The 24,487-nt window shown below is 53.6% G+C and overlaps 1 protein-coding gene across 1 annotated transcript in view; it reads left to right on the top strand.

The window, feature by feature from the left end:
• Positions 1 to 1,690: 1,690 nt before the first annotated feature.
• The window catches only part of LOC100902603 (chondroitin sulfate proteoglycan 4-like protein), a 34,664-nt gene continuing 11,867 nt past the window's right edge, over positions 1,691 to 24,487 (top strand). The window contains exons 1-6 of the mRNA XM_003745187.1: positions 1,691 to 1,757; positions 1,873 to 2,042; positions 7,339 to 7,504; positions 12,890 to 13,066; positions 13,173 to 13,298; positions 17,362 to 17,628. Coding sequence (XP_003745235.1) covers positions 1,691 to 1,757; positions 1,873 to 2,042; positions 7,339 to 7,504; positions 12,890 to 13,066; positions 13,173 to 13,298; positions 17,362 to 17,628 — 973 coding nt within the window. The remainder of the gene's footprint in view (positions 1,758 to 1,872; positions 2,043 to 7,338; positions 7,505 to 12,889; positions 13,067 to 13,172; positions 13,299 to 17,361; positions 17,629 to 24,487) is intronic.

The following is a 24,487-nucleotide window of genomic DNA, read 5'->3' as shown; positions in this document are numbered from 1 at the left end:
TACGGCTGGGCCTGGGCAGGCCGACTGGCCTGTCAGATTCTGGTGTCGTGGCCATTGTTGAGTTAAGAGACAATAACCCGCTGACAAAGACCGGATGTTGGAGTCCGTCTTGGGAAGAAAGCTTTTAAATGAAAATTATCATGAGAATCACCATCGTTCGGTACATTCAAACGTTTCCTTAGAACAGAACCGGCGCCAACGGTCGGAGGACACGTCTGGCAAGGTGACGGGGATCCGAGCGTCGAAGGACATACCACGACACCCATGGAGAGCACTTGCCGAAATTATTTGAGGACAGCTTGCCTTCACCTGCGATGCTTGATTCTGAGCAGCTGTCGATAATGGAACACTATTTACGGCGATCGGAGTTTGGCTCTCGTACCATCCTGCACTCCGGTCCTGAGATCTTCAGCGAAAGCCCCCTAGTGAGTCGAGTTTCCAAATCGATCGTGAAGAGTCTTCACTCCGGGATCATCCCGCGGTCTTCTTCGTCGTGATCAGCACGAAGGATTATTGTCGGCTTCAGCTCGAAAAGGGGAAAGCTCCGCTCCGGGCCGTTGGCACATCCCCTCAGAGCCGTTGAGTTCCACGGGAAACTCCCGCGCCCTCTTCGCGTGGGAAGTATGCTTTCGGAGTAGCGAAGAAAAACTCTCATTCAAAAAACTCGATAAGCAGCTAGAGCATGACGCTTATGAATGATGGAGCGAAGAAAAACGAACGCGATTGATGCTTTTGAAAAGAAGCATGATCTCAGAGTCGCAAAGGAAAGTTGTTTCGTTGTTATTCACGCCTTCCTCCCAAGAACCGCCTCTATCATCATAGAAGAATCTTGGAGAGGCGGCGCGGCGGCGGTTCGAACTCTACCTCTGAAACCATGAGCGCGAACACGCCTGACTAAACAGTGTGAACGAACAAAGCGCCGGTCTCATGCTATCAGTCGTTCCGTGCGGCACGCTCTGGTCAAAGAGGAAAAACTAGAGTACGACGGAGACATGCACCACCCGCCGCTGTCCGAAGATCTGATGGAATTACGTGTTGAAGACTTGAGGATGGAAGGCGCGCATAACGGTTGTCGACCCTTCGCTGTAATCCGAATCCGGCGATGCTTGACGTACGGAGTTCCAGCCGCCCTTCGAGCCCGGGTTCGGCGAACAGCACCATACCCCTGGAGAATTCATTAGGTGCAAGCTCAGGTGCGAGTGTGTAATATCGTTCCCGAAAATGGCAGGAGCAGGGTGGCCACAAACATCGCGCGCGCCTACGTTTGAGCAAACGAGCGACCGGGCGAGCAAACATGGCAAGACATGTCGGCTACCTTGATCTTCGCTGGGAAAGTGCTTTTGTATATTTCTTTAATTAACTCCCATGAAGCCCTCCTTTGCACACAGGAGCCGGCTCGGGGCCGGGGCATGTCACCGCTGAAATTGTCCTTTGGCTGCAAGTGTATGCGCCCGTCATTTGCATGTCGTAATGAGTGTAAGCAGTGCTGGTGGGCCTGCGTCCTGAGTGTCCCTGTCTCGGCGACACGAGGCATCCGTCGTTACATTGGCCATGTCAATGACCGCGCCTGTAATGGAGGCCGTCGAGAAACAGAGCAAGGCGAGCGAAGACGCTGAGTGCTCGTCTTCCGCAAGTCTCTCTGTGGGAACAAACACCTCCATCGCCATCCTCGCTCGGATCATCAGCGACCATGCCTCATTTTGTTTCGACTTTCAAGACCGGGAGCAGCGGAGAAGATCTTCAGCGGTGCGAAGATTGTGAGCGCTGAGTGACCGTACAGAGGAGGCAACCTCCGGGAGCGGCTTCTCTCACAGACGTGGAACGCATTATGTGAAGCTTTTCTAAGTTTTCTTTTTTTTGCTCTCCTTACAGCGGCATTCTACGGAAGCAGCTTCGCATCGCTCGTACTGCAGGACTCGAGCTCGGGCTCTGGAGTTGACACGAGGTTCCGCTTCAAAACACGCAGCGAGGACGCACTTCTCCTCCTGGCCGCCAGCGGAGCTGACTACTGTATCATAGAACTCAAACGCGGGACTCTAAAGGTAAATCTCAGACTCCTTTCTCGAACGAGAAACCTCCCGGATACCAGAAGTTCACCTTTCGATTCCATTCTCGGATTACTCGCTTCGCACAGCTAGAACTCGAGGAAGAAATCGATATTCGACAGTCGTCGTCGAGCTTTCCTCTCACAAGCAAATTCCGCAACCTGCAAAAGAATTTTTCCTCTCGTTCGAAAAGTGGCGATATCCGTCCCTAAGAACGCTCGTCCTGTTCCTTGTCAAGGGGACCTCGACTCTCTGACGGACGAATATATCACAATGTTTTTCCACGTATGCGTGGACCGTTCGAGATTTCGAAATCTCCGGTCATTCCCCTGTAGCCTGCCTTGGCTTCCCATGGACGAATTCCCCCTGGAACCAGAAGCAGCTTTCTAAATAAGGGGACTGGTTGCCAGGCGTTGCCATTCGACTCGAGCATAGCACAAGGTACACACACGTGGAAGTGTTAAGCGAGTGGTCCCAGCCTCCGGATCCCGGACTGAGCGCCGCGCCGACCCGCCAGTTGGCAGGAGAAGGACGAGCACCTGTTATGCAAAACGTATGATGGACGTCTCGCATGGCGATAACTCGCGAAAGCCGCCGCCGCTTGCGGAACAATGTGTTTGTTGTTACTCGTCGTCGCTGAAGTCCAACCTGAAAAATCGAGAGGTATCACGAATGGCAGCGCGAGCCGCTCTTCGAACGTATGCTCGCCGGTCCGGCCTGCTCGCTCAGAGCGGCGCTCGTTCGCTTCGGTGAGCCCAAGGCAAAAGCGGACTTTCCATCAAGGGCTCGACACGCTCCGTGTCCTGGTAGGACAACATCGTATATTGGGCCCAAGAATTGCAGTGATGTTCTCCGCTCATGCTAAGGCGAGGGTACCGGCCGGCCGGCCGCTCGCTCGCCTGGACAGTCAGTGTTGACGGTCCAGCGCTTATGACGCGCCAGCAAGCGCGCAGGAGAGCCAGAGCCATATACTCACATTTGCCCACCGCTTTTACTTAGGAGACGGCAGCAGGCGCTGCCACCACCTGCCCAAACGATGACTAAAGTCCCGGGGTCATAAACTCTTATTGGTCGCTAGCACGACTAAAATCGACGAGACATGTATGTGTCCCCACTGACCGAAAGAGTGGGGACTCTCAACTTCTGAAAACTACTTCCCAACGAGCGAATGGGCTCTCTGGGGAAGTAAGAGAGCACGGGGCGGGTCGGCTGAGAGCCTATGGGAAGGGGGCTATAAGGACATGTACAGCGACTCCCGGTATGAGGATCATGAACGAAGGAGTTCTGCCAATTACTGAGATCGTCCTTTCCGAAGAGCTTGGGTCTACGACACCGGCGCTCAATAATTGCGCGCTAAAGCCCCGCAGCGACCTCAGGAGCATTCGTACGTGAAGCTGGTTCAGGGAAGCGAAACTGAATTCTCTCTCGCAATGGAAGGAAAAATATGCTGCTGTCCCGGCGCGCCGGAAAGGTAATCGCTCTCCGTTCTTGGAGCCCAATCACCATTGACCCAAGTTCAATGATAAGAGGGGGGGTCGCGAGGAAAAAACGCTCACCGGTGCCGATGCGTCTCCCACCTTAGCTTCCGGTACTTTACTCTCTGGTGCGACCTGACGTCTTCATGATTTACTCAGCCTATCGTTGACTCCTTGGATCCGTTGCATTGGCGCTGCGCCGGAGTTCCGCTTCGGTGGAGGGACGTATGCTCGATGCTTTCGTAGGGGGGGGATTATCCTCGGAACGACTCGACCCCGGTGCTGCGCAACGCATCGTGAATAAACTCGACTTCGCGCAGTGGATATTCTTCACCTCATTTTACCTATGGGATGGAAGTTGAATGTCCGGTACGCGCCCGACCCACGAGCATACGGCACAATTTATCCGCTTTCCTGTCCACATAGATGAATTCAGGCTCGGTTTCGCCATCAGCCAGCGAATTTCTCCTCCCGAATCGCCAGGTTTAATTCCCCGATTGGCTTGAGTTCCCGGATGCAGGAATCGTCTCGGAACTCTTACTCGAAAGACACTGTGTTGAAAGGAGCGAGTTCGAGGTTCGAGCGAGTCGGCGGAATTCGATACAAGTCGAACGCGCCTGCGATTGACGTCGACCTCCGCACTCGAAGTGGGAGACGTCTGTGTTCCGCTCGTTTTTCAGAAGTTCTGCGAGTCCGCTTTGTGACGGTGTGTTTTTCGCTCCAGTACGGGAGACACTCGGTTTTAGAATACCCGATGAAAGACAATCGGTACAGGCTCGGAGAAACCGGCTCTTAGTTCACTGAGCTCGACGGGACGACGTGAATGATTTTAAGACAAACCCCTCGTCGGGAAGCGGTCGAGACAGGACGAAACTCTGTAACGAGCGTTTCTTCTCCGCGTGGTGGTAGGGACGCTGCAGCCGATCAAATGTCATGATCTGGAAACGGAGTGTCAAACTACAACCTGAGGCGGGGATTGAAAGAGAACGTCCCGATCCTATCGGCCGGTCTCTAGAGACTTTTTTGTGTGTTTCTTCTTCCATTCATGGAAGTGTCGTCGGTGCAGACGCCGGCCGCCGCAGCTGGGGAAAGGCAGGACTAACAGTCAGCCGCCCACCATCCAACTTATTCGACCCGCCATCCAACCGAACGACAGATCGAGGGGACAAACGAAAAATTGAGACAACAAGATGGACAGCGAGAAGGTCTCCTGGGAGGAATATTTCAATCGTGTTGACATTCGTGCGTCATTCACTCATTCAGACGGGCCGTCGTCTGCCGTCCTACGCTGTACGTCACCGGACTCGCGGAGCGCGCCATGCGTACCGTTGGGCGAACGCTTCCCGGACATGCCATTAAGAAGAGAGATCTGACATTACGACACTTAATCATTGCAACATTCTCGCCGCGAACAACTTGCCGAGATCATTAGCAAGTTTTCATTTATTGCAACCCTCTGACCGAATCATAGCGAGTAGCCACGAAACTCTGCGAGGGATTCCCTTGTCCGAAAGTATTTCTCAGAAATCGAAGCGGAAACAATCATTGAGCGCTGGGTGAGCGCTCGATGTTCCGAGACGAAGACCCACCGCGAAACTTACGACTTTCCGTCTCGTTCTTCGACGTAGCTTCCGGCTCCGTTGAGCTGTGGCTTGAAAGAAAATCGTGGAGTTCGATAGACCTATTCTCGTTCCTTAAAAAGAGAAGGGTGAAGCCGAATTCCGGTCTTCCCGAATCTGGATTGGGATAAGGAGCAGGGAGGAAGGAAAAATGAGCACGGAAAAAAACACCAATGCGGCGAGGTAAGCAGGACATGGACAAGAAGAAAAGCGCGGTGCTGTGAGCAGACGGCCGATCGGGAGAACAAGGATTTTTCTTCCTATTCGACATCCTGGATGAAAATGGCTGCGGCCGCCGATGGTGGGAACAGGCAGGCGGTCGGTCGGGCAGACAGGCAGCCGGGCGAGCAAGACAGCGAAGAAAGCGCCGGCAGCACTGGCTGCGCGAGGACTAATTTCAAGATAAGAGTATGTCTTGTCGACCTCAAAAGGAAGATCTTGAACACAGCGACGAGAGAGGCCTCACTTGCCCCGAACGACTATGAAGCGCCTGCGGAAGAGCAAGACCATCTCCTGATCTCGGCAACTTCAGTCAATTCCCGCCGCTTGGCTGCGTGGAATGAAGACAGGTCCTTTCCATTCATCCACCCATTGTCTTTTCTGATCTCAACCCCGGACAACTCTCTACTCGCTCGTTATTCATGGAGTCGCTACTTTCGTGCTCCCAGACCAGGAGTCGCGGGCTTCTGCGGCTCGAATAATTCTCATGTGATCGATGCATAAACATTCCAATCATTCGATACGACTCTTATCAATCAAGAAAACGAGATATAGAGCAATTGATCCTTCCGAGATCCGATTGCACCGAATTTCTATTATCTGTCCCGAATCCGAGCGGGTCGTTTTCTTTCATCTCTGCTCATGACTTTTGTCGCATCCCTCGGTGAACTTCGAGAACTCAGAATGTTCGGAGGAAATGCGAGACTCCATTTCCGCTGCTTGCTGCCATTGTTTCTCAGCCAGTGCATCGCTCGTGTTTTTCCAAGAGACTGAACGCGATGCTCCCAGAGAGAAAGGTGGCGCCGATCCTTCTCACGGAAAAAACGTCCCCCACAAGAAACTTCACGCTCGGGAAAAACGCCTGTGATAGCCGCTCGCAACCGAAGTGGTCGTCTGGTTTCCCACTCGGTCGTCATTCTCATAAAACAGAGACAACGAAAGCATCCGCTCGACGGTCGTTGTTATTTTCTCTCCGTTTTCTACGCGAGCCTCCACCCCATCGCCGGCTCATCAATTCACTTTTCCGTTCAGCCGATTCGAGTTGCTGAGCGGTGCGCTCGGTGCAAGGAAGAGATCGCCACCAGATGACATCTTCCTCTAAGAGGGAGTTCCCTGATTGAAACTTTCCCCTTGGAGCCTCGAGCGGCAGCCTCGCTTGTTCCTCGGGGGTTTCTCCCCCATTTAACCCATCCGTTCCGGCTCCGCTCCTCGGATTCCGGGATCATACTCCCGAGCCACGCAGCATACAGACTGGAATCGTGTTTTCCGAGACGGCATCGCCATGTTTCCGATGGGTCCTGAGACGCACCGGATCCCTAGAGGTTGCCGAAGCCCCGCACGCGACTCGAGAAAGTTTTCTCTTCCCTTTACTTCATGATCGAACATTAATCTCGCGTAGGTTGCGTGCTAGGCTAATAGCATCATATACATAACCTGGGAATGCCAGTCGATAAGTCCTTGCGTCTACTGCTTGAAGGCAGCGTGTTTGCGAGACGACCCGCGTCGAACCCGTCGCGGCCGACGAGTCCCTCGCCTCCGATACTGCCCTAATGGAACAACTCGATTAAGGTGAACGCCGACCTTAAGTCTTCACAAGGGAGGGCAATACAGAAGCTTTCTTATAGCGCTGTAGTGAATCATAACGGTCTTGAGTTACCCGAGTCCGGGATCAATGTCACCCTGTGCAGGAGTGGCTGCCTTCGATGGCAGAGTACAATCGAGCCGAGTTTCATCGGTAATTATTTTGCCGAACGCACTTCCCATCGGCTACTCCGGCAGCATCATGATTAAAATCCTTCGTCGCTTCCCTTTTTTCTTCACGCTAAGTCAAGTCTCCCTCATGAGTAGCGCGGACCCATATCCGCGGATAACACTACCGATAGGTGCTCCTAAAACGTAGATAATGCGCTTGATAAGACTCCCCCAGATGGAGCTGAATCCTCCGAAGACGACATGACTTAAGAGAGATACTCATTGCAGGTTCGGCTGAAACTCGCGAGCATCTCCAAGGAATTCAGTCTAGGCGGTCAGGAGAAAATCAGTGATCTCCGATGGCATGAAGTGATGGTGTTCTATAAGTCCGGGCACAACGTGAGCATGGCTCTGGATCAGCAATACACAACGCATCATCTGCCAATCGCGAACGGTGAGTCCGAACGAATCTCGCACAGGCGCCAAGTCTACCCCCTCGGTTTTCCTAAATCTTGGGGGTTCAAAGTTCCGATACGCTCGAGCTCGGATGATAATGTATTCGGGGCCCGTCGCCGGGCCATTTCGTCGGGTCAAGGGCTGACAGCGGAGGCTGATTCGATCACCCTCTCGGCGAGATTTCGGGGTTACTCGCGAAAAACTGATGGAAGTGAGAAGCGGGACTCCGTTTGAGATAACTCTCCAAGGCCTTCGTCGAGAACCCCTCCGAGCTTCTCACTTGAGCCACCACTGGAGATCCTGGAATGAAGCTCACTGACGTTCCGAGAGAAAATTCCGCCTTAGTGCGGCTGGCGGACAGGGAAACGAATTGCTCCACGTTAGTTCCCGCAGTCTGCTCGTTTGGAACTGACGACATCAACGACGTCAACGTCAACGACCGAAGCCGTAATCCGCTTTGCCGTGGAAAGCTGGTCGACTAGGCGAGTTAGTTGACTGACGGGTAGCTGGGTGGCCTGACTTACTTGCTGGTCGGCCGTAGTACGTGAATATTTGTCTTCCTTTCTCACCGCCTAAGCGTCGGCGTGAGCGCGCAGCTTGTCTCTCAAACATTCCTCCAACTTCCCGAACTCCTTGCTTACTTCTTCCTGAAAGGAGAAAAATAGCTGGGCTCGAAGAAGCCCTGGGCATGGCGAGAAGATCGAATTGAGCTGGAAACCAGCCGAACTTGCCGGGATTTACACCGCACAGGCCTTCCACGAATCACCCTGAGGGGGGAAACGGGGAGATGGAGGAGAGTGTGGCGAGCCAGCGAGAGAGAGCAGGGCATAGATGGCGTAAACGATGGGTCTGAGACGTAGGGGGCAAGGATCGGGGGGTGGATCGGGGACAGGTGAGACACGGGGTGAAAGTCAGAATCTCATGGGAGAGGAAGCTCATCAAGAAATGAGCGGAGAAAACACGTGAATGAATTAGGCGAAACATCCGCGGTAGTCGTTGCCTTGCGCTACCGCTCGCCAAGGTCCCAATATTCGCGAGTGAAGGCGGGAGCCAGCGAGTTCTCCGGGAGAGGCTGAACGCATCCTGGGAGGGAATCGTTCGGAAATCCGGAAGAAGCCCTCGCGCACATAACCTGCCTCGCACAAGTAGCACCGTTCCACGGAGCTAGATGCGCGTTTCTGACGGTAGAGTCAGTTTAGCTGAGAATCTGACTGCTCTGAGCTTCCTTTGCTGGAAGTTCGAATACAGCGGAATGAGAACAAAACTGCAAGCGATTCGGAGGGTGTATCTCTTGGGCGGGGAGAAGCCTCCCATTATTTCTCGGGAAGACTGCAGGATACCCGGAACAAGCGCTGGAAAAATTCCTTGACAGAAGAGTCCGGAGGCGGAGCGGTCTTGGGGAAGAAAATCTTTAGACTGGCGGAGGAATCGAATCAATCTTCAGCGGGGAGACATGGCGAGTAGGGGGGAGCCATGCTAACACACTCCGGGATCGGTTGTCGAATTTCGTCCGAATAGAACTACGGGCCACCACACATTCCATTGATGGGAATGATGAGAGTCCCTTGAGTTATCAGCCTCGGGAAGGGATCGGAGCATTTGAAGACGCTTATACACGGAATGGGTCTGGAGAGGATTTGCTCTCGTGTCACTCTGCGCTCCACACAATAGCTCCACTGCGGATCCTGTCCCACCCGTAGGACGGAGCAGCCGGCTGGGTTCATCGATTCCGATTTTTTTGCTCCGAGTTCGTGAACCGTTCCCTTGCAAGCCCTGACAAATAACTCCAGTCATGGCTTGCCTAAATCGGGGGAGGACGGCGCGCAAGTGCAGAGGCGCAGACCTCGAGGACTGGTTGACCCGTATATCAAATCCGCTTCCTATAACCCTATTGCCGCCAGCCTTCTACCGCCAGCGTCTTCATTCCTCCGTGGGAACGGACGCTCTGAGAAGTTCGTTCGGACGGACGAACCAGCTGCAAGTGCAGACAGTCCCATCTGGCCTCACTCAACCGTCGAGCCGGGCAGACGACCGAATGAGCAAGCAAGGCAGACAGCCACCGATCTGGCGGGGTGGAGGCAAGCGGAACAGCCGCTCCTTCCCCTCTCATCTGGAATGAGAGACGAGAAGAATATGCTTTAGCGGCGGGACCTTGGCAAAAGATATTCGGTAGTATGCATCGAGCGGTGCATACTAGTTACCATACTCTTGCGCCATGATGACGAGCCACTCCGAGCTATCCTAGATGCAGGCCGTGCTGATAACGTGTTCAGATGCTTTTCGGGAGCTTCTGTTTTTCTAGTCCGAGAGCCGGAAGTTTATGCACGCTAGAAGTATCGCTCAACTATGTGGATCCGACAGGCTGGGAAACACAAGGAGTCGCTTGTTCATTGACGTTTCGGTCCCCGGTGCGAAAACGGAATTTGCACTCCCATGCCATTACCCTCCTCTTCTTTGTTGGTGCACATGCTCATATAGTTTGAGAGAACGTTCAACGAAGATCTCATAGACCTCGGATCGGGATGATTGCAACGTCGTATCCGACTGGCTCGCCTGACTCGTCCCGCAGCTCGCCGAGTGCATGCTCCGTGTCTGTTCGCCTCTTCCGGCGAGATACGTACCTACGAAGAGAGGGACTCCGTCGCTGGCAGTCGGCGCTCGCTCCGATGGGTGTTCAGTCGCACCTTAAGGGCTTGTCTCCGTCCTTCTGCTCATTTTCCTCCCATCCGCGCTCGGCCTCCTCCTCCTGAGCCGTTACGCTGTTCCTCTCCGCCAGCGAAAAACGTAATAGTACAATAAATCTGTCACATGGTTCGCTTTGTCGTTTCCAGAAGAGGCTCAGTCGCTTTCTCTCCCACGTTTCCTCCCACAAAGCACCTCTGCCGCTTCCGCGCTATCTGCATCGGTATCGCGATCTCTATGGCTCGGGGTCTCACGTCTATTCCCGGCAACCCGTTCCGGTGCACCCATCGCTGCGAGAAGCCGGAACGAGTCGTGGGCTCCCTTCAGAGATTGGGAGATGACGCTGACTCATCATACGCTTAGCCACCCGTAATCTATCATCGTGACGCTCTCCCGTAAATCGAGCGATTTCGAAGATCGAGACTTCTGTTCTCCTTTCTCCTCGAGTTCCGGAGTGCCGACTGGGAACCCGAGAAAGGTAGCCGGTACACGGAAACACGGAAATGATGATCTCTCTGCTCGATACAACGCCGTGCGGCACGAATGGCATGCAATAAACGGTGCTTGCGGTGGCCATTCTATACAGGCCGTCGCGTGAGGGTGAGAACATAAATCATCGCCAACTACGAACGCTCACGGTCTCTCTCGGCCTGTCTCCTCCCAGGGAGCGCCACTCGCCCCATTTAGAGCCCCGATGCAGCGTGCCGACATTAGCCGGAACCTTGCATCCGAGCAGGCTCCCGATCCTGGTCCGAATCTCCGGTCGAGTTTCTGACAAATGAATGAGCTCTTGGATGGCCGTTCTAACGGGCAAAAGTACAGACCCACCGAAAGCGAAGTCAATTTTCGGTGAGGGCGTCGTCTCGCTGCTGATAACAGACTAAGGAGCTATTCATCTCTCGCGCATCTAATTCCTCATCGCTCATTATCCGTGTTTCGCGAGTGTGCGAAGCGCGAACACGCTCGAAGAGGATGAGGACGTCTCGATCCAGCATATCGGCCCTTGCGAAATCAAGCGCTATTGCTGAATGGCTGGAGCTCATACGAGAGCTGCCGCTTGATGTGGTCCAGATATTTTCCTCCGGGCGATCCCTGATGCAGCTCGCCTTCCGTATTTAGCAATCCCTGCCACATCCCCCACGGTCGTGAGGAATTTTTTTCGAGGGGCTTTCGTTTACGTGACTGATCGCGTGAACCCGCGGGAACGGCTCTCAACCCTTCGAGGAGGTGACCGATAACAACACGATGGAGGCCCTTCCTGTTGTCTTCACCTTGTTATTGCGGATCGTGATAGTCACTCGCGGAGTCCTTCTAGCCGTTCGTCGGGCCGCCATGCTGACTGACGCTTCGTTCCATCCTATTCATGCGAGTCGCAGACGAGAAAGTCGACCAAGTGCTCACTTGTTTGCCAGCTTGCTTCTCTACTTGGTTTGCAAGTTTGCCTTGCGTCGCTCGCCCCGGGTCTGTGGCCCATCAAAGTCTTCTCCCCGCGGCCACCCTCCCGTCGTTGTCGTCGACGTCGTCCAGCGGTGGGTGAAGGTCGCGGACCGCTCCGAAAGACAGACTGTTTGCTCTCTTGGAGAGAGGTGAGCAAATATCGAGCCACACTTCCACCCGCTCAGCCATTGCTTACTCTCGTCATCATCAAAGACAGTGTGTGGAAACCCATCCGCGGGCCCATGCGCCCCGCATGTCCATGACCCGCAACGGATTGGAGCTTCCAGGGAAATCGCGCCGCAACGTCATTACACTGGCTACAACGACATCGTAATAGCTCGACATCACACTGCGGGACCCGCAGGGCCAGAGGACGGGGCGAAAGCGGAGGGTAGGTCGCCGTCGATCTCGGGTGCGAAGCCGACGCATATCCCGCGCATGCCGGGTATGGAAGTCAAGTTCCTCCGACATGGCGGACTACATCCAGCTTCCGGCTAGCCCTAACGGAAATTGGCCCCCGACACCTGACGGGAGACCGAGTTGTTGCCTCGCAGAGACCCTCTCGGTCTGTCGGTGCGCCAATAGCCTGCGACGCCGACGTTGCTCCGTCCCGTGCTCGAACATCGCAACAAGATCTCTGCTTGCGAGGGTGCGCCCGAACGCAAAAACCTGAAGATTCTGATCAAGCGTTGAGGGAGTTCTTAAAGAGGAGAGGAGGTCAGTTTGAAGCAACTCTTATCTGCTTTTCCATCTCTGGCGGGAAGAAACTTTTCGCGGAGGAGCTGGGGAGGGTTCGTTTGTCCGAAGTGACGTGGGAGATAATCACAGCTCAGAGCACAAGCAGAGGAAGGCTTCAACAACGAGACAAGCGGGTCTTCCTCTACGCCCTCTGATAGATGGAAGAGCGAATAAAATTTGGTTGCATCGGGACATGATTTATTGTGAGCAAGATAAGCCATTATTTTGATACGTCCGACTCAGCGGAAGCAACGGTCCGCGGTACGCCTCGTTGCTGATAGTGCTCCAACTGCTGCTTCTGCGCTGTTCGATGGGGATTTTGTGGAGACAGCGCTCGGCTTGTGTCGAGGTGAATGAGTTCTGATCCTGGATCGCTTTCTTTCCCGTTGCCTGTTGCAGCCCTCAGACGGCAGGGGGCCCCGCGAACGACCCAGTTCATTCTTGGTTACTCCGGTATTCCTGAGGAGAGGGATTCGTGTCGGATGGCTCTTCTCTTCTGTTAACGTGGAGGGACTTCACTTTCCAGGGGCTTTATCATCTTTGGATCATCCTGGACAAAAAACTACAATTTATGTCGGGAGCCTCGGCGGATATGCGGGACCTCTGTCCACCGGAAGACCCCCCAATTTCCGGGGCTGTCTCGAATCTCTCTATTACAACAACATCAACGTTTTCCACAGGGTCCAAGCGAACAAGAAAACTGGTACGTCCGTCAATAGTCTCGCGGCAGAGATATCTGACGTTATCTCGTGGCTTCTCCATTTCCGGAACCGGTTCACATAGATGAATATCCATCCTTTCGTTCTCAGGTGGTGGAGTGTTGTATGAACTCGAATTTGAGCACCGATGTCCCACGCTCTTTGAAGCCTCCAATACGGACGCCATTTCGTTCACGGACGCCCAGCAATCATTCATCGCGCTGCCTACCTTGCCGGGTAAGGAGATTAACGTCTCGAGCTTAACGCTAATGATCGTTTTATCGCGAAATTTCAGACTGGAGAGCGTCCTCGTTGGCCTCGGGCTCGGGTTGTTAGGAAGACGGAAATCCCACTCGGTCGCATACTTTACGTGTGTCCAATCGGTCACGTCTGATTCTGTGATGCGGGTTCCCACCAATCGAGTCGACTTTGTACCTGCAGCTCCAAAGATATGCGAACGTGGGGTCCGATTCGAAGATTGTATGACAGTGACATAAGCTTTTCCCGTGACGCAATCTGGAAATCCTCGAAATCCAACCGCCAAGATCAAGTAATTCCAACCTTCATTCGGGATACCTCCGGATGTTCTCGGAGGAATCAACCACGAGTCGCGCCGGATGGCTCGGAGTTTTGAGCATTCGAAAATGCCGTACGATGGCACTGTTTGAGGATTTGCATAAACACGTTTGTGGGAATAGGTCCACAATGCGTATCGAATGCCACTCATGCTCGTCCGCGGACGCGTATGGGTTCTGGCTTACGCATATTTTCCCGACTTTCCGCTTTTCGCGCTTTGAGGCTTCCTCGGGACTCCGCTATCGGATGAGATCCCCGATAAGAGGGAAATTATTTTTTTCCTCGTCTCCTCAAGGAGCGTCGATGGACGGACGGAGCATCATTTTCGATTTTTTCCCGCGGTACGATTGGTCCCTCTTTCTCTCGGCCGCATTCTGCCCCTCCTGCTGGCGGTTCCCAGGAGCCTTTAACAGTTGCGGCCTGCTTTTCCCAAATATCGAAACTGACTCGGCTCCATCGGATGGCTCGATAGTTTGCGCCGTAGGCTGCGAACTGACTGGCAACGATATTGGCTTGAACTTTTATTGCTCAGCGCCTTCACAAGTCTCCGTTCTTTTCTCGTCTTGTCTCTCCTCCTCAATCCTCGCCTCCGCGATCCGGCCAGACTCCGACGGAGCGGCAGTCCGGGTCGCCCCCGCGGGGAGACTCTTCGAGAGGCACCTATAAGACAGGGGCTTATTGGGGATCTTGCTGGAAGACGCGTTGCGAACTCCCTGCAGATTCCGTTGGGGAACTCTATGCGAGTTATTCGCAAACTCCGGCGGAGCTTTGGCTCGCGTGTTTTTTTGCAGATTCCTACGGGCGGACAACTGCTGGCAAACGCCGGCCGGCACCGTCAGTTCCCCTTCCATGCGATTCCCTCCTGGTCTTCGTCAGCCAGTCGTTCCGCTTTCCCGCGGACTTGCGATGCGAGTCGGAGGGGGCCTATGCTACTCCGGATCGATGGCGAGCCCTTTTCTCTCCGCACATCCGTCGTTTCTCGCTATCGTGAATCTACCCTCCTCACGTCTGTATTGTTGTGGGTCGAGAGAGGGATCAGCCGGCATCATGAGGCGTTGACCGGACGGAGACGCCTTTGTATCGAGGCCCGGCGTTTCCCTTTGTCGATCTTGTCCCCCTCGCTGCTCGGTCTATATGTAACTTGGAAAGTGAGTATCGTCCCATATCGTCGTAGACCGCACCATGGCCGAGACGTTCTCCGCGACAAAAGTAGTTGCACTACTAATGCCGATGAGAGACGCATGTCATGAGTGTCTCCGATAGAGGACATCGAGGCGACCCCCAGCTTGGTGAAAGCAGGCACTGGACAAGGACCAAAGCGAGGGAATGCGGCTGGGGGGTAAAGCGACAAAGTCGGCAAGAGATTGGGCGACTCGAACCAGCCTCTTGTCGAGACATCTGTTCGTTTTTTCTGACATCCTCCTCAAGCATCGAGCTCGTTCAAGTTCGCCCTTCGTTGGCGGGCGATGGAGGGAAGCTTCGGAGAAGGGAAGCTACGGACTGATTCAGCGGATGACCAGCGTTCCGGCGACTAGGGAAAGACTCACGTCTGAGAGAAGGGGAAAACTCACAAGCTGGCAAACAGGCAGACAGGCAGCATCGACTCAAAGTAAACTGTTCGTGTTAGAGACCTGTGGGACGGAACATGCGGGAGCGGAAATACGAGCCTCGTATAGCGTCCGAGCTGGAGGGAGCACATGGTAGGGAGGGGGAAACAAGTCCGAGGAGAACATGACGAGACGGAGATGCCGTTCGGGAGCTCAGGGCGGATGACAAAGTGAAAAACGGCTGTCAGGAAAATGCGACTCAGCGGACCATGCGAAAGTTTGAGCTTTATCCTTCTCGTCAGTCATATAGACGGTCTGTCGGATCTATGGATGTACCGAGAAACTTCCATGTCGCGCGATTCGCATTTCCTTGTGCTCTGCTTCCACCCCCATTTTCCCCATCCGGTCCTTTCGAGCTCGCCTTCCATGGTGTGCTCTTCCTCATCTCTTAGATTCACTTTCTAAGTGAATCGAAAAGAAAGTGAAAGCGGGGTTTCACTTTCTCCCGCTTACCTTTTTCCAATCGCATCCCTTGATTGATCTCGCTTCACCTCTTCTTCTCGAGCTTTCCTGCAGGGAGGTATCTTTTCGCAAACTCGTTGGATGCAAAGCCCACCAATCAGCATTGACATTTGCTCCATTCGGCGGAATAGCGATGTCAGACAAGTTCCGGAATTGGTCCATATAAACGAGCTGTAGGTGGGGGCTGATTCGGTGGGAGCAAACGAGATTCAACGATAGTTCGGACAATGATATTCAAAATGCATGTACCTATCCTTGTGTTCCATCATATCCCCATCAGAAAGTTCTGATCGGCAACAGCTGTTGCACTGCGTCCCTTTCCATGATCAGCTCCCATGCTCTTCCCCTCCTGTCGTGAAGTCGATTTCGTCAGGAGCAAGCAATCGAGACGATGTCTAAGCTGGACGTGAGCTCCTTCTACACGGAAGGCTTGTTAGTTCTGCCTCCGAGAGCATCCGGAGGGAAACTCTTTCCGCATAGCCTGCGCACTGGGAGTGGCTTATCGTCATTGTCGCCATCGAGCTTGTCTGGCGTTCAGGTCGTCTCATAGAGACGAGAGATCGTTCTGAGCTCTGTTTCCAGGTCTGACAGTATACTCTTGTCGAATGGCTCTCCCTCGGCCTGGTTGAGTGGCTGGTTCGCTCGAGCAGATTCAAACAATGCCTCACCGGGTTCATCCTCTTTTTCCTCGTCGTCCTCCTCCTGTCCTCTCCAGATTCCTGAAAAGCGTGCCTCTCTCTACTTTCGTTCTTTCTCGTGTGTTTTTCCCTTTCTGTACGTCAGGGTGGCTTCCTCCGTTGTTTGCACAGAGCTTCGGTCGACTCTTCTTTCCAACGAGCGCACGTCGAGGGTGGAGGAGAGCCAGAGGGTTTGACGCCCGGTTTGCTCCGCGGGCCGACCCGCTGCAGTTAGGCTCCGAGGCGCAAACTTACCTCCCGTACGACACGTGACTTGCTTGTTAGCATGGTCCTGTACGCTCTCTGACGGTCGCAGGACCAGCCGCCGGACTTAAGTCACAGCGATCGAAGTCATCTTTGTATGTTCCGTCCCGTTGCACGATGGAATTTATTGTCATCGGTCGCTCGACCCGTCGGCGTCGACCGGACCGAGCTACTTGCAAGTCCACCTGCCGACGTCTTCGGTCGTTTCTTTCACGGAACTAACCAGATTATCTGCCGTCCAGACGACGTGAGCCGACTCCCACATTTGTTCGCCGATCTCGTATCGCGTTGAGAGGAAGTGAAAGAAATGCCTAGTTATTTATATGACCGGAACTCTGATACCTCGTTGTACAGGATCCCTCCGGACCTCAGTCGAAAAGTTATCGTTCCCGTGAATTTCCCGCTCGGATCGCACAGAAAAAATGCAACGACGAAATGAAACTACTGTGTGATTCTCGCGCAGACGGAGACCTGGCGTGTCCTTGAAGGATAATTATCGAGAAAATCATCTGGATGACTGTATTTTCACCCGCGGGCCTCCCTGTCCGAATCCTCTGAGTCGAGCATGAGAGCCTCGAACTCCGACCTCGGCGACCGAGAAAAGCTTCAGAGTGCACCGAAAATATTGGAGTGCAGAATGAAAAATTTCGCTGACAGGTCACAGCGTTGCCGGTTTTTAGGTCGAATAATGGATGACCGTTCGTTCCGTTCCAGATTGTTCCCGAGGACTCCAGTTGAACATGCAGTTCCAAAGCAGCACGTCACGGGGCCTGTTGGCTTACCAATCGGGCCGTCGAAGCGTCTTGGCACTCGAGCTCGACGACGGACGGGTGAATCTTCTTTTCAAATTCGGTGGGGAACTGCACACTTTGACAAGTCCTCACAGAGTCACCGACGCTCACTGGCACAAACTGCAAGTGGAACTGCAAGCGAACGGAAGTGTTGTCTTCTACGTTGACACGAACAAAATCACTTGGGATGGTAAGTGTCTTCTATAAGAGAGATTCGCTTCCGTGTCACGCGGCGCTTCTGCTTCTGTGAGCAACGAGGCGTCATGGACGTGAAGTCCAACATCGGCTGGTGCATCAGGGGTCTTCAATCCGTGAGTGACGGGGAGAAAAAGGCTAACGATGCGGTATTTCCGTTCGCGTTAAGATCATCGTTTTTCCTAAAAACGGCCGAGCGGGATTCTACGACTAAATATAGAAGGTATCGCGGGGATTTTTGCTCGTGCCGGAGAACAGGTGGGACGAATGAGTTCAGCAGAAATGACTAACTTTTTCTGTCGCATCAGCCTATGGCTGAACACCGACCCGGTGTAGAATGTACCGTGAGCAGACCGCCGAGACCACTCTCCCCGTGTCCGACCTCGGAGGAGCGGGAATGAACCGGCGGGCGCCGGCACGGCGTCGAGAATTTTCTGCGAACCTTTTTGTGGAATCCCTCCAAGTCGTTGATGTTGATCTCCTCGCCCGATTCCGTCTAGAACGAGTGAGGAAGGCGCCTAATCTGCCTTCTGCTACTTGAGCTCGCCTGCATCGTAGTAATGACCCAGGCGACTCCTAATGGGATCGGATGGACCTATAGGATGAGCTAATTGGAGCAGGAACGCCAAGTCGGATGACCAGCCCTGATCAGCAGAACAGCGAGCGAGTCTTGCGACAGCAGCAGACCTTCACCACCGAATGGGGAACGAATCGATTCGACGAGAATGAGAATTCCTGTCGGAACTCTAGGAAGTACACCTAAAAAGCAAATAGAGCCTCCCCTCCGTGAGAGTTTGGCGGTGGCGGCCAGTGAGGAATGGAGGGAGGAGGGGAGGGAACAAACTGAACATCGAACGAGAAATGAAGAAGGGAACTCCGAAGAACACTCTGAGTGTAGTTCCCCGATTGCCGTTGTACTGGCATCACGAACTCTGCGCGAAGCCTTCCTCACGGCTCGTTGGCAAATCTCGAGTTCAATGAGCTCGACTCGAACCTTCCCCCATGAGGCGCAAAGAAGGGAATTCCCGATCAAGATCGCCGCACCACAAAGAGTCTATTTCCAGTGGACTTATAATTTCCTTCGGGGGTACGATTTTTTACTTTACGTCGCCGGGTGAATGATCTATGCACGGATCATGGTCCGAATCGAATCGGCGATTCTGAAGAGAGGGCTATTTCATGTCGACCCGGAGGGTACTGCACCAGATATCTTGCGGCTTCCACATCGATATGGGGAGGGGTACTAATTTTCTCGAGGATCTGGGGGTTCGGTAGTATTTCGCGATCGATACCTAGCAAAAAAAAGAACGAGGAGGACATTCCGTAGCCAATTATTTGTGTTGGATGAGATCAAACCTTCATGAGCGGGCGAAGTCTATTCAAGCAGCTTCCTCGCTGGCCGCGATAGGTGCACTGCGATCCGTCTTTCCGAGTTGGCGACGCTCTTGTTGTGTTTGTTATACAGACCGTTGTCCTCGCATAGTTTGATAGTTTGTGAGGTCCAACGACGAAGAGGACGATGTATGAAGCACCGGTGGTCCGGGAGTGGAGAGTAGGTGCCAATGACCGCCAAGCATCCCACGTTCTTCAAAAACGTGGAAATCCTAGCGGATGCGTCCATTCGCCCAGGAGCAGCGAGATAGTCTCCGAGCTGATTCCCGCACGGACCGAGATGGGAGGCTTGAGCCAATTAGTTCTCGCAAAGCGTAACTACCCAAACGATGAACTACGATTTGGTGACGTCGTCAACGCGCGAGCTCTCAGTCGCGTCGACTGTCAGACGCAGCCAGTAGTTCGCCTGGAGCGTGGGACCCATCCAGAGCCCGGTTGTGTGTTCAACCGGTCCCGGAAGGGCGAGAACTATAGATGAGGGAGGAGCAATGACTGCCAAATGTTTGCTCGTAACGAGACAATCTTCGTCTTTTCTGTAGAGAGATCATATTAGAGCGATAACAAATCGAATTAGTCTTGGTCCTCATCCCGTAGTCGTTGTTGTTCTTGTCGCCGCTCTCATCGCGGTGTGCTCTGTTGTTGTTACTGTCGTCGTCGTCGTCGTCACCACCCTCACTGCAGGCTCGTCCAGGCTGCGGTGAGAGCTGCGTTACGCAGGCTGCTCCCGGAGGGGGTTGTTGCACACGGTAGACGGATAGACCCTTCTCTGTTAGCCTCGGGCCGTGTCTTCAGCTGCGATGGGCTGCTGTGGCTGGTCGGCAGCGAACTTCCGCTAGATTTGGCCTAATGGCCTTAAATACATCTTCTCACGATCTTCCGTGCACATCTTCCGGTCCGCTCAAGCGTCCGCTCGCTCACTGGCGAAGAGTATATGGACCACTTGCAGCGCGCTCGCTCCGTCGACCAGATAGAAGTATGCTTACAAATTGACGTGAAGACCCACGATTCACATTACGATCGCCCCTGGGTGAGCAGGAACACGATAACCCTTTCCGTAAGCTGACCGGCCGACGCGTGGGCGATACGGAAGGAAAGGAGATTGAGGAAAAAATTAACAGCACTCACATTCAACCTTTCGCCAGCTTGACTAGGTCGTGTATCGGTACTCGCAGGACGCCACGCAGGGATGTTCTTCGTTGGAATAGCCGATAACACCGGTCACGTTCGGGAGAGCCCATTGACACTGCGAGGTGGTGGGTTTCCCGCTCGCTCAAATTTCTCAATTGAAAATCGAGAGCTGCCTATACGTAAGGACGCTCGGCTCGCCAAGTCCAGCGGTCGGGCTTCCGGTGATCCGTACGGGGTAGTGTACGTTGGAAACTTGCATTGAAAATACTTGGGTCGAGAGACCTACCTGCAGGGCCTGGTCGTCTCCTTGATACAAAATCTCCTGAAGTGCTTTTTCGAGATCCTTGTCTTGCCAAGCTTTTTCGTCGGCGTCATCGGGGTCAGGAGCAGAGCTCGAGGTCTCTTGAGTGGTGAGCCGACTATTCATGACGACGTTGGGGAAACACGCAAGCGCCACGCTTGTGAGGAGAGTCTTCATCTGAAAGTTTTTAGGGAAAAAATAACTACACTCGCTGGCTGCCAATCCTGTTGGAAAGCCGTGCTTGCCTCCGCTTGTTTGGAGCAGTTGCAGACAAGAGTCCGTCCGTCTCCCGGGGAAATATCACGTATCTTGTGGGCGGAAAACTCTCTTCCAAAGAATCTCATCATTGCGTCTCGTATACCGCACTGAGACGACGATGGGACGAGTCATCTCTACGGATGATTTCATGGAATCGCAAGCCCTATCGGGAGAAAACCATCGAGTTCTGGAACCCGCGAGAAATGCCCACTCCCACCCAATCCGTCTCCGATTGAAACGCCACCCCGTAAACTATCCCGTCGCTTTTGAGACACGACGCTCCTCTGGAGCTCGAGCTGACGGTCTGCCGATCGCAAACCGACACTCTTCCGGAAGAAATCGAGCTCTGAATTAATCCGCGGCTTCCTCTCCACGAACGATGTGGTTCACAGCGGAGAGCAGTTTTTCTTCTTCAATTTACACAATCGCGGAGCCCGATAAGCGATAATTGATAAATGGCCTTGCGATGAGCGCTCAAACAGATATTCGTCCCATTGATTCGTCAATTTGTCGAAGCATTCGTCAGTTCGGACAAACGGAACGACAGCGGCGCACGGATGCCGCTCGGATCGATTCTACGTAGGTGGCATGAAAGTGTCACTGTACTGAAATGGCTGGAGATTCGGTGATAAACTTGTCAATGAGCGGCGATGGGTCAAGCCGAGGGATCGGCGGTCCGAATTGAAAGCCGGAGCTCGAGAAGAGCACTTTGGACTTCAATATCGAAGTCTTTGTTGCCGTCGGCGAGAGCCCCGTGGAAAGGCGAGTGGACGGGTGGGCAACTTCGAGGAACAAATTAACTTCGACGGAGCCAGAGGGGGAGAGGAGTGCAAGAAGCCGAGTGACACTCTGAACGAGGGGGAGCCCGCCGGCCGACCGCCCCTCCGTCTGTTCGACCTGCGGCGGCGGACGATTTGCCTCAGAGGCTTTCTCGACAGTTTTGAGGTTGCCCAGAAGGGCTTTTTCTGTTCTTCCTTCTTTTATTTACCGTCTGCGAACGGTTTCTGCTACGAACACCTACGCCCCTGAAGGACTCGCAGGATCATCAACGGCGCGCTCAGCTCCGAATGAGCGTCCCCGGAGCACGCTCGTCCGTCGTGTTTCTGTCGAAGCAATTACGATGTGGAGACGGACACCTGCTGACCCGAACTTCCTTTCAGCCCGAGCGGTGGGAGCGTCGCTGCCGCTCGGAACAATGCGGCTGTCTTCGGTGAACGGGTGATGGCTGAGGCTTCGGCGCGGGCTGGAGATATTCTCAGTCTTGCAAGTACTTAATCACAGCGAGCACACTCGTATAGTGAACAATGATCGAGTGCCGCTCGTTGAGAAAGACGCCAGAGACGAAGTTCGTTCGAGGCAAAGTCATAAGTCGAATCCGATGAGCGGAGAAGCAAAAGCCTGTCGGTCCGCCGGGGGAAAGAAAGGAAGAATTCTGATCATGAGATAATTGGATCCTGTTGGTGAGGAGAATCGAGGACAAGATAAGGGTCGAGGTGACGTCTTGAGTCTGCGGTTGACGGGGGCGTTTATATCTCTTTGAGGATATCGACGCCGCCTTGTGACGTCGATGTCGTAGTCGCCGTTGTCATCATCGTTGCTGCTCAAGTGGTTTTCCCGCTGCGGAGTCCAGCTCCGGGGCTTTTGTTCGGGAATCAGGCGGATTGCTGCATTCAGAGAATGAGAAGGCTTGAAGAGATAAGCTCGCGATATCCCGACGAGATAGGCCGCTGACTCCGCCGAGAGGGACTATGCGCTTCGAAGCTGCGATGATTATGAAAAAATGTCACCATCGAGCTGGAGGCGGCTGTACTTAACATTTTCGATGAGTTTAGACGAGGGTGTATCCTGACAGTCTCTTGACGGTAACATAGTACCGGAGAGACAGATCGAGGAGATCGGAGGATACACGGCAATACATAAATCGCACTTATAGCCTCTTCACGCTTCATAGAACACTCCGAAAACTTGGTTGTTTGATGCTATTCGCCGCGCTATCTATCCCGTTTAATAACCGGGCAAGCGGAAGGACGATCGACCCGCCGAACGGAGCGTACGAATGGACGAACCAATGAGCGGGTGAGAAATAGCCAACTTCGCCTCGTATCAGATATATCGGACAGACGTATGATCGGGCACACCGAAAAGCAATACGATGAACAGAATCTTAGGCTGCCGACTTGTTCCTAGTGATTCCCGATCGAATGTTCTAGGAAATATCTCTCCAGAGCTTGTAAGAAATCAGAAATTCGTAAGCTTCGGGTTCTGAGGGAATTTCTCGATCTCGATGAACCAGTTCTGGTTCAACGTGAGGCGTCGTCAGACTCGGGAATTGAACCTCGGCAGAGAGGCCTATCCTACATCAGGATCACGCTTCGTTCGACGCAGGAGTAGGAAGGGGTCGCTTGCCGTTTGTATATGTACCTTCGCCCCAGGAGAATGTTTGAGTGGAGGCTGCCGGCGTAAACACGAACGGAGGAAGCTCGTGGGCATTCGGCGGGCTCTCGCCCAGGAACTACTGTTAAGTTTTTGTTCTGGTACAATGAGCGGGCAACTTCCCCTCGCTCGGATGTGACGTCGGAAAAACCTTCGTTTTCCAAAGTGCTGCTTTTCATTGTCAATGTCGCCGCTGCGCGTTGTCGTCGTTGGCGTTATTCAACAAGGTCATGATTTCCAAGAGCCGTTTTTTGCGTCGCTTGGCAGACGCCATGACCGTGAATACCGACGCCTACGCGTTCATGAGATATTCACGCCGCTGGAGCGGATTTATCTCGACGTGATGATGATAGGCTACAGAATCATCGTTTTCAGCGTCCTGAACGACAGCCATGCGGAAGAGCGAGCTCAACGACGGCGTACTGGCATAACATTGCGAAGGCTTTTCTGCTCGGTGCGGAGCCATAATCCATCCATGATACTCGACTACCTAGATCTCCCCGATCGAAGCGGGTGTTCGCCTCATGAAAGTCAGATCGAGCGGATATCAGATGCATCGTTATTGAGACTTTGATCAATGCATCGATTCGACCGATGTTTACAAAAAAACATCGAAAGGCACGACGACTCGGCATGGTGGCAGCCATCGCGTTCGCCCCCAGCGGCTATGGGCCCGCAATGGATCACTCCGCGTATTTTCATGGATCGTGTTCCAAATGACGCGATTTCGGCCCGACCGACCGAATGAATCAATGGAGTCTCCTCCACTCCGCCACCAATCGTGACTTCCGCAAGCCTCGGGCGCGATGATCTTCGGAGTTGACCTAGGCGGAAAAAATCAAACACCCCGTGATTGATCGATGCCTAGAGCAGCGTGCGATTTTTATGTTCGCTGCTGAAAGGGTCAATACATTAGGCCGCCTCCGCTGCTACGAGCACCACCATCGGAGTTGCAGCGTTCGACTGTACTTCGGGAAGGTGATCCCTGCGAAGCGGTGAAGCTGCCCGGTCTAGGATCAGGATTCTGCTTCCGAAACAGAGTGAAAATCTGTGTCCCTTCGCAATCGATGCTATTCCACTGTCGGAACGCAATCAGGAGCCCCATTCAAAAAAAGCCCAGAGGAACTGGATTGAGAAGCTATGTTGGAGAAGCTCAGAGCAATGGGCGGAACACAGGGGAGGAATCGTGCCATGGTTCTCTGTTTGTGGGTTTCCCTCCATCTCGACCATCAGTTGACGATTTCTTTCGGAAGATTAACGACTTCAAAGACTTCATTCTTCGAGATCTACAAACGGCGAGCCTCGTTTGCTCATCTCCCCATGAGGGGCGCCGCATGGTGAT

This window comes from Galendromus occidentalis, unplaced genomic scaffold (assembly GCF_000255335.2).
Source record: "Galendromus occidentalis unplaced genomic scaffold, Mocc_1.1 scf7180000077478, whole genome shotgun sequence".
In the NCBI taxonomy this organism is placed as follows: Eukaryota; Metazoa; Arthropoda; class Arachnida; order Mesostigmata; family Phytoseiidae; genus Galendromus; species Galendromus occidentalis.
The sequence above is the reverse complement of the archived record's forward strand: the minus strand, read 5'-3'. Positions and strand labels throughout refer to the sequence as shown.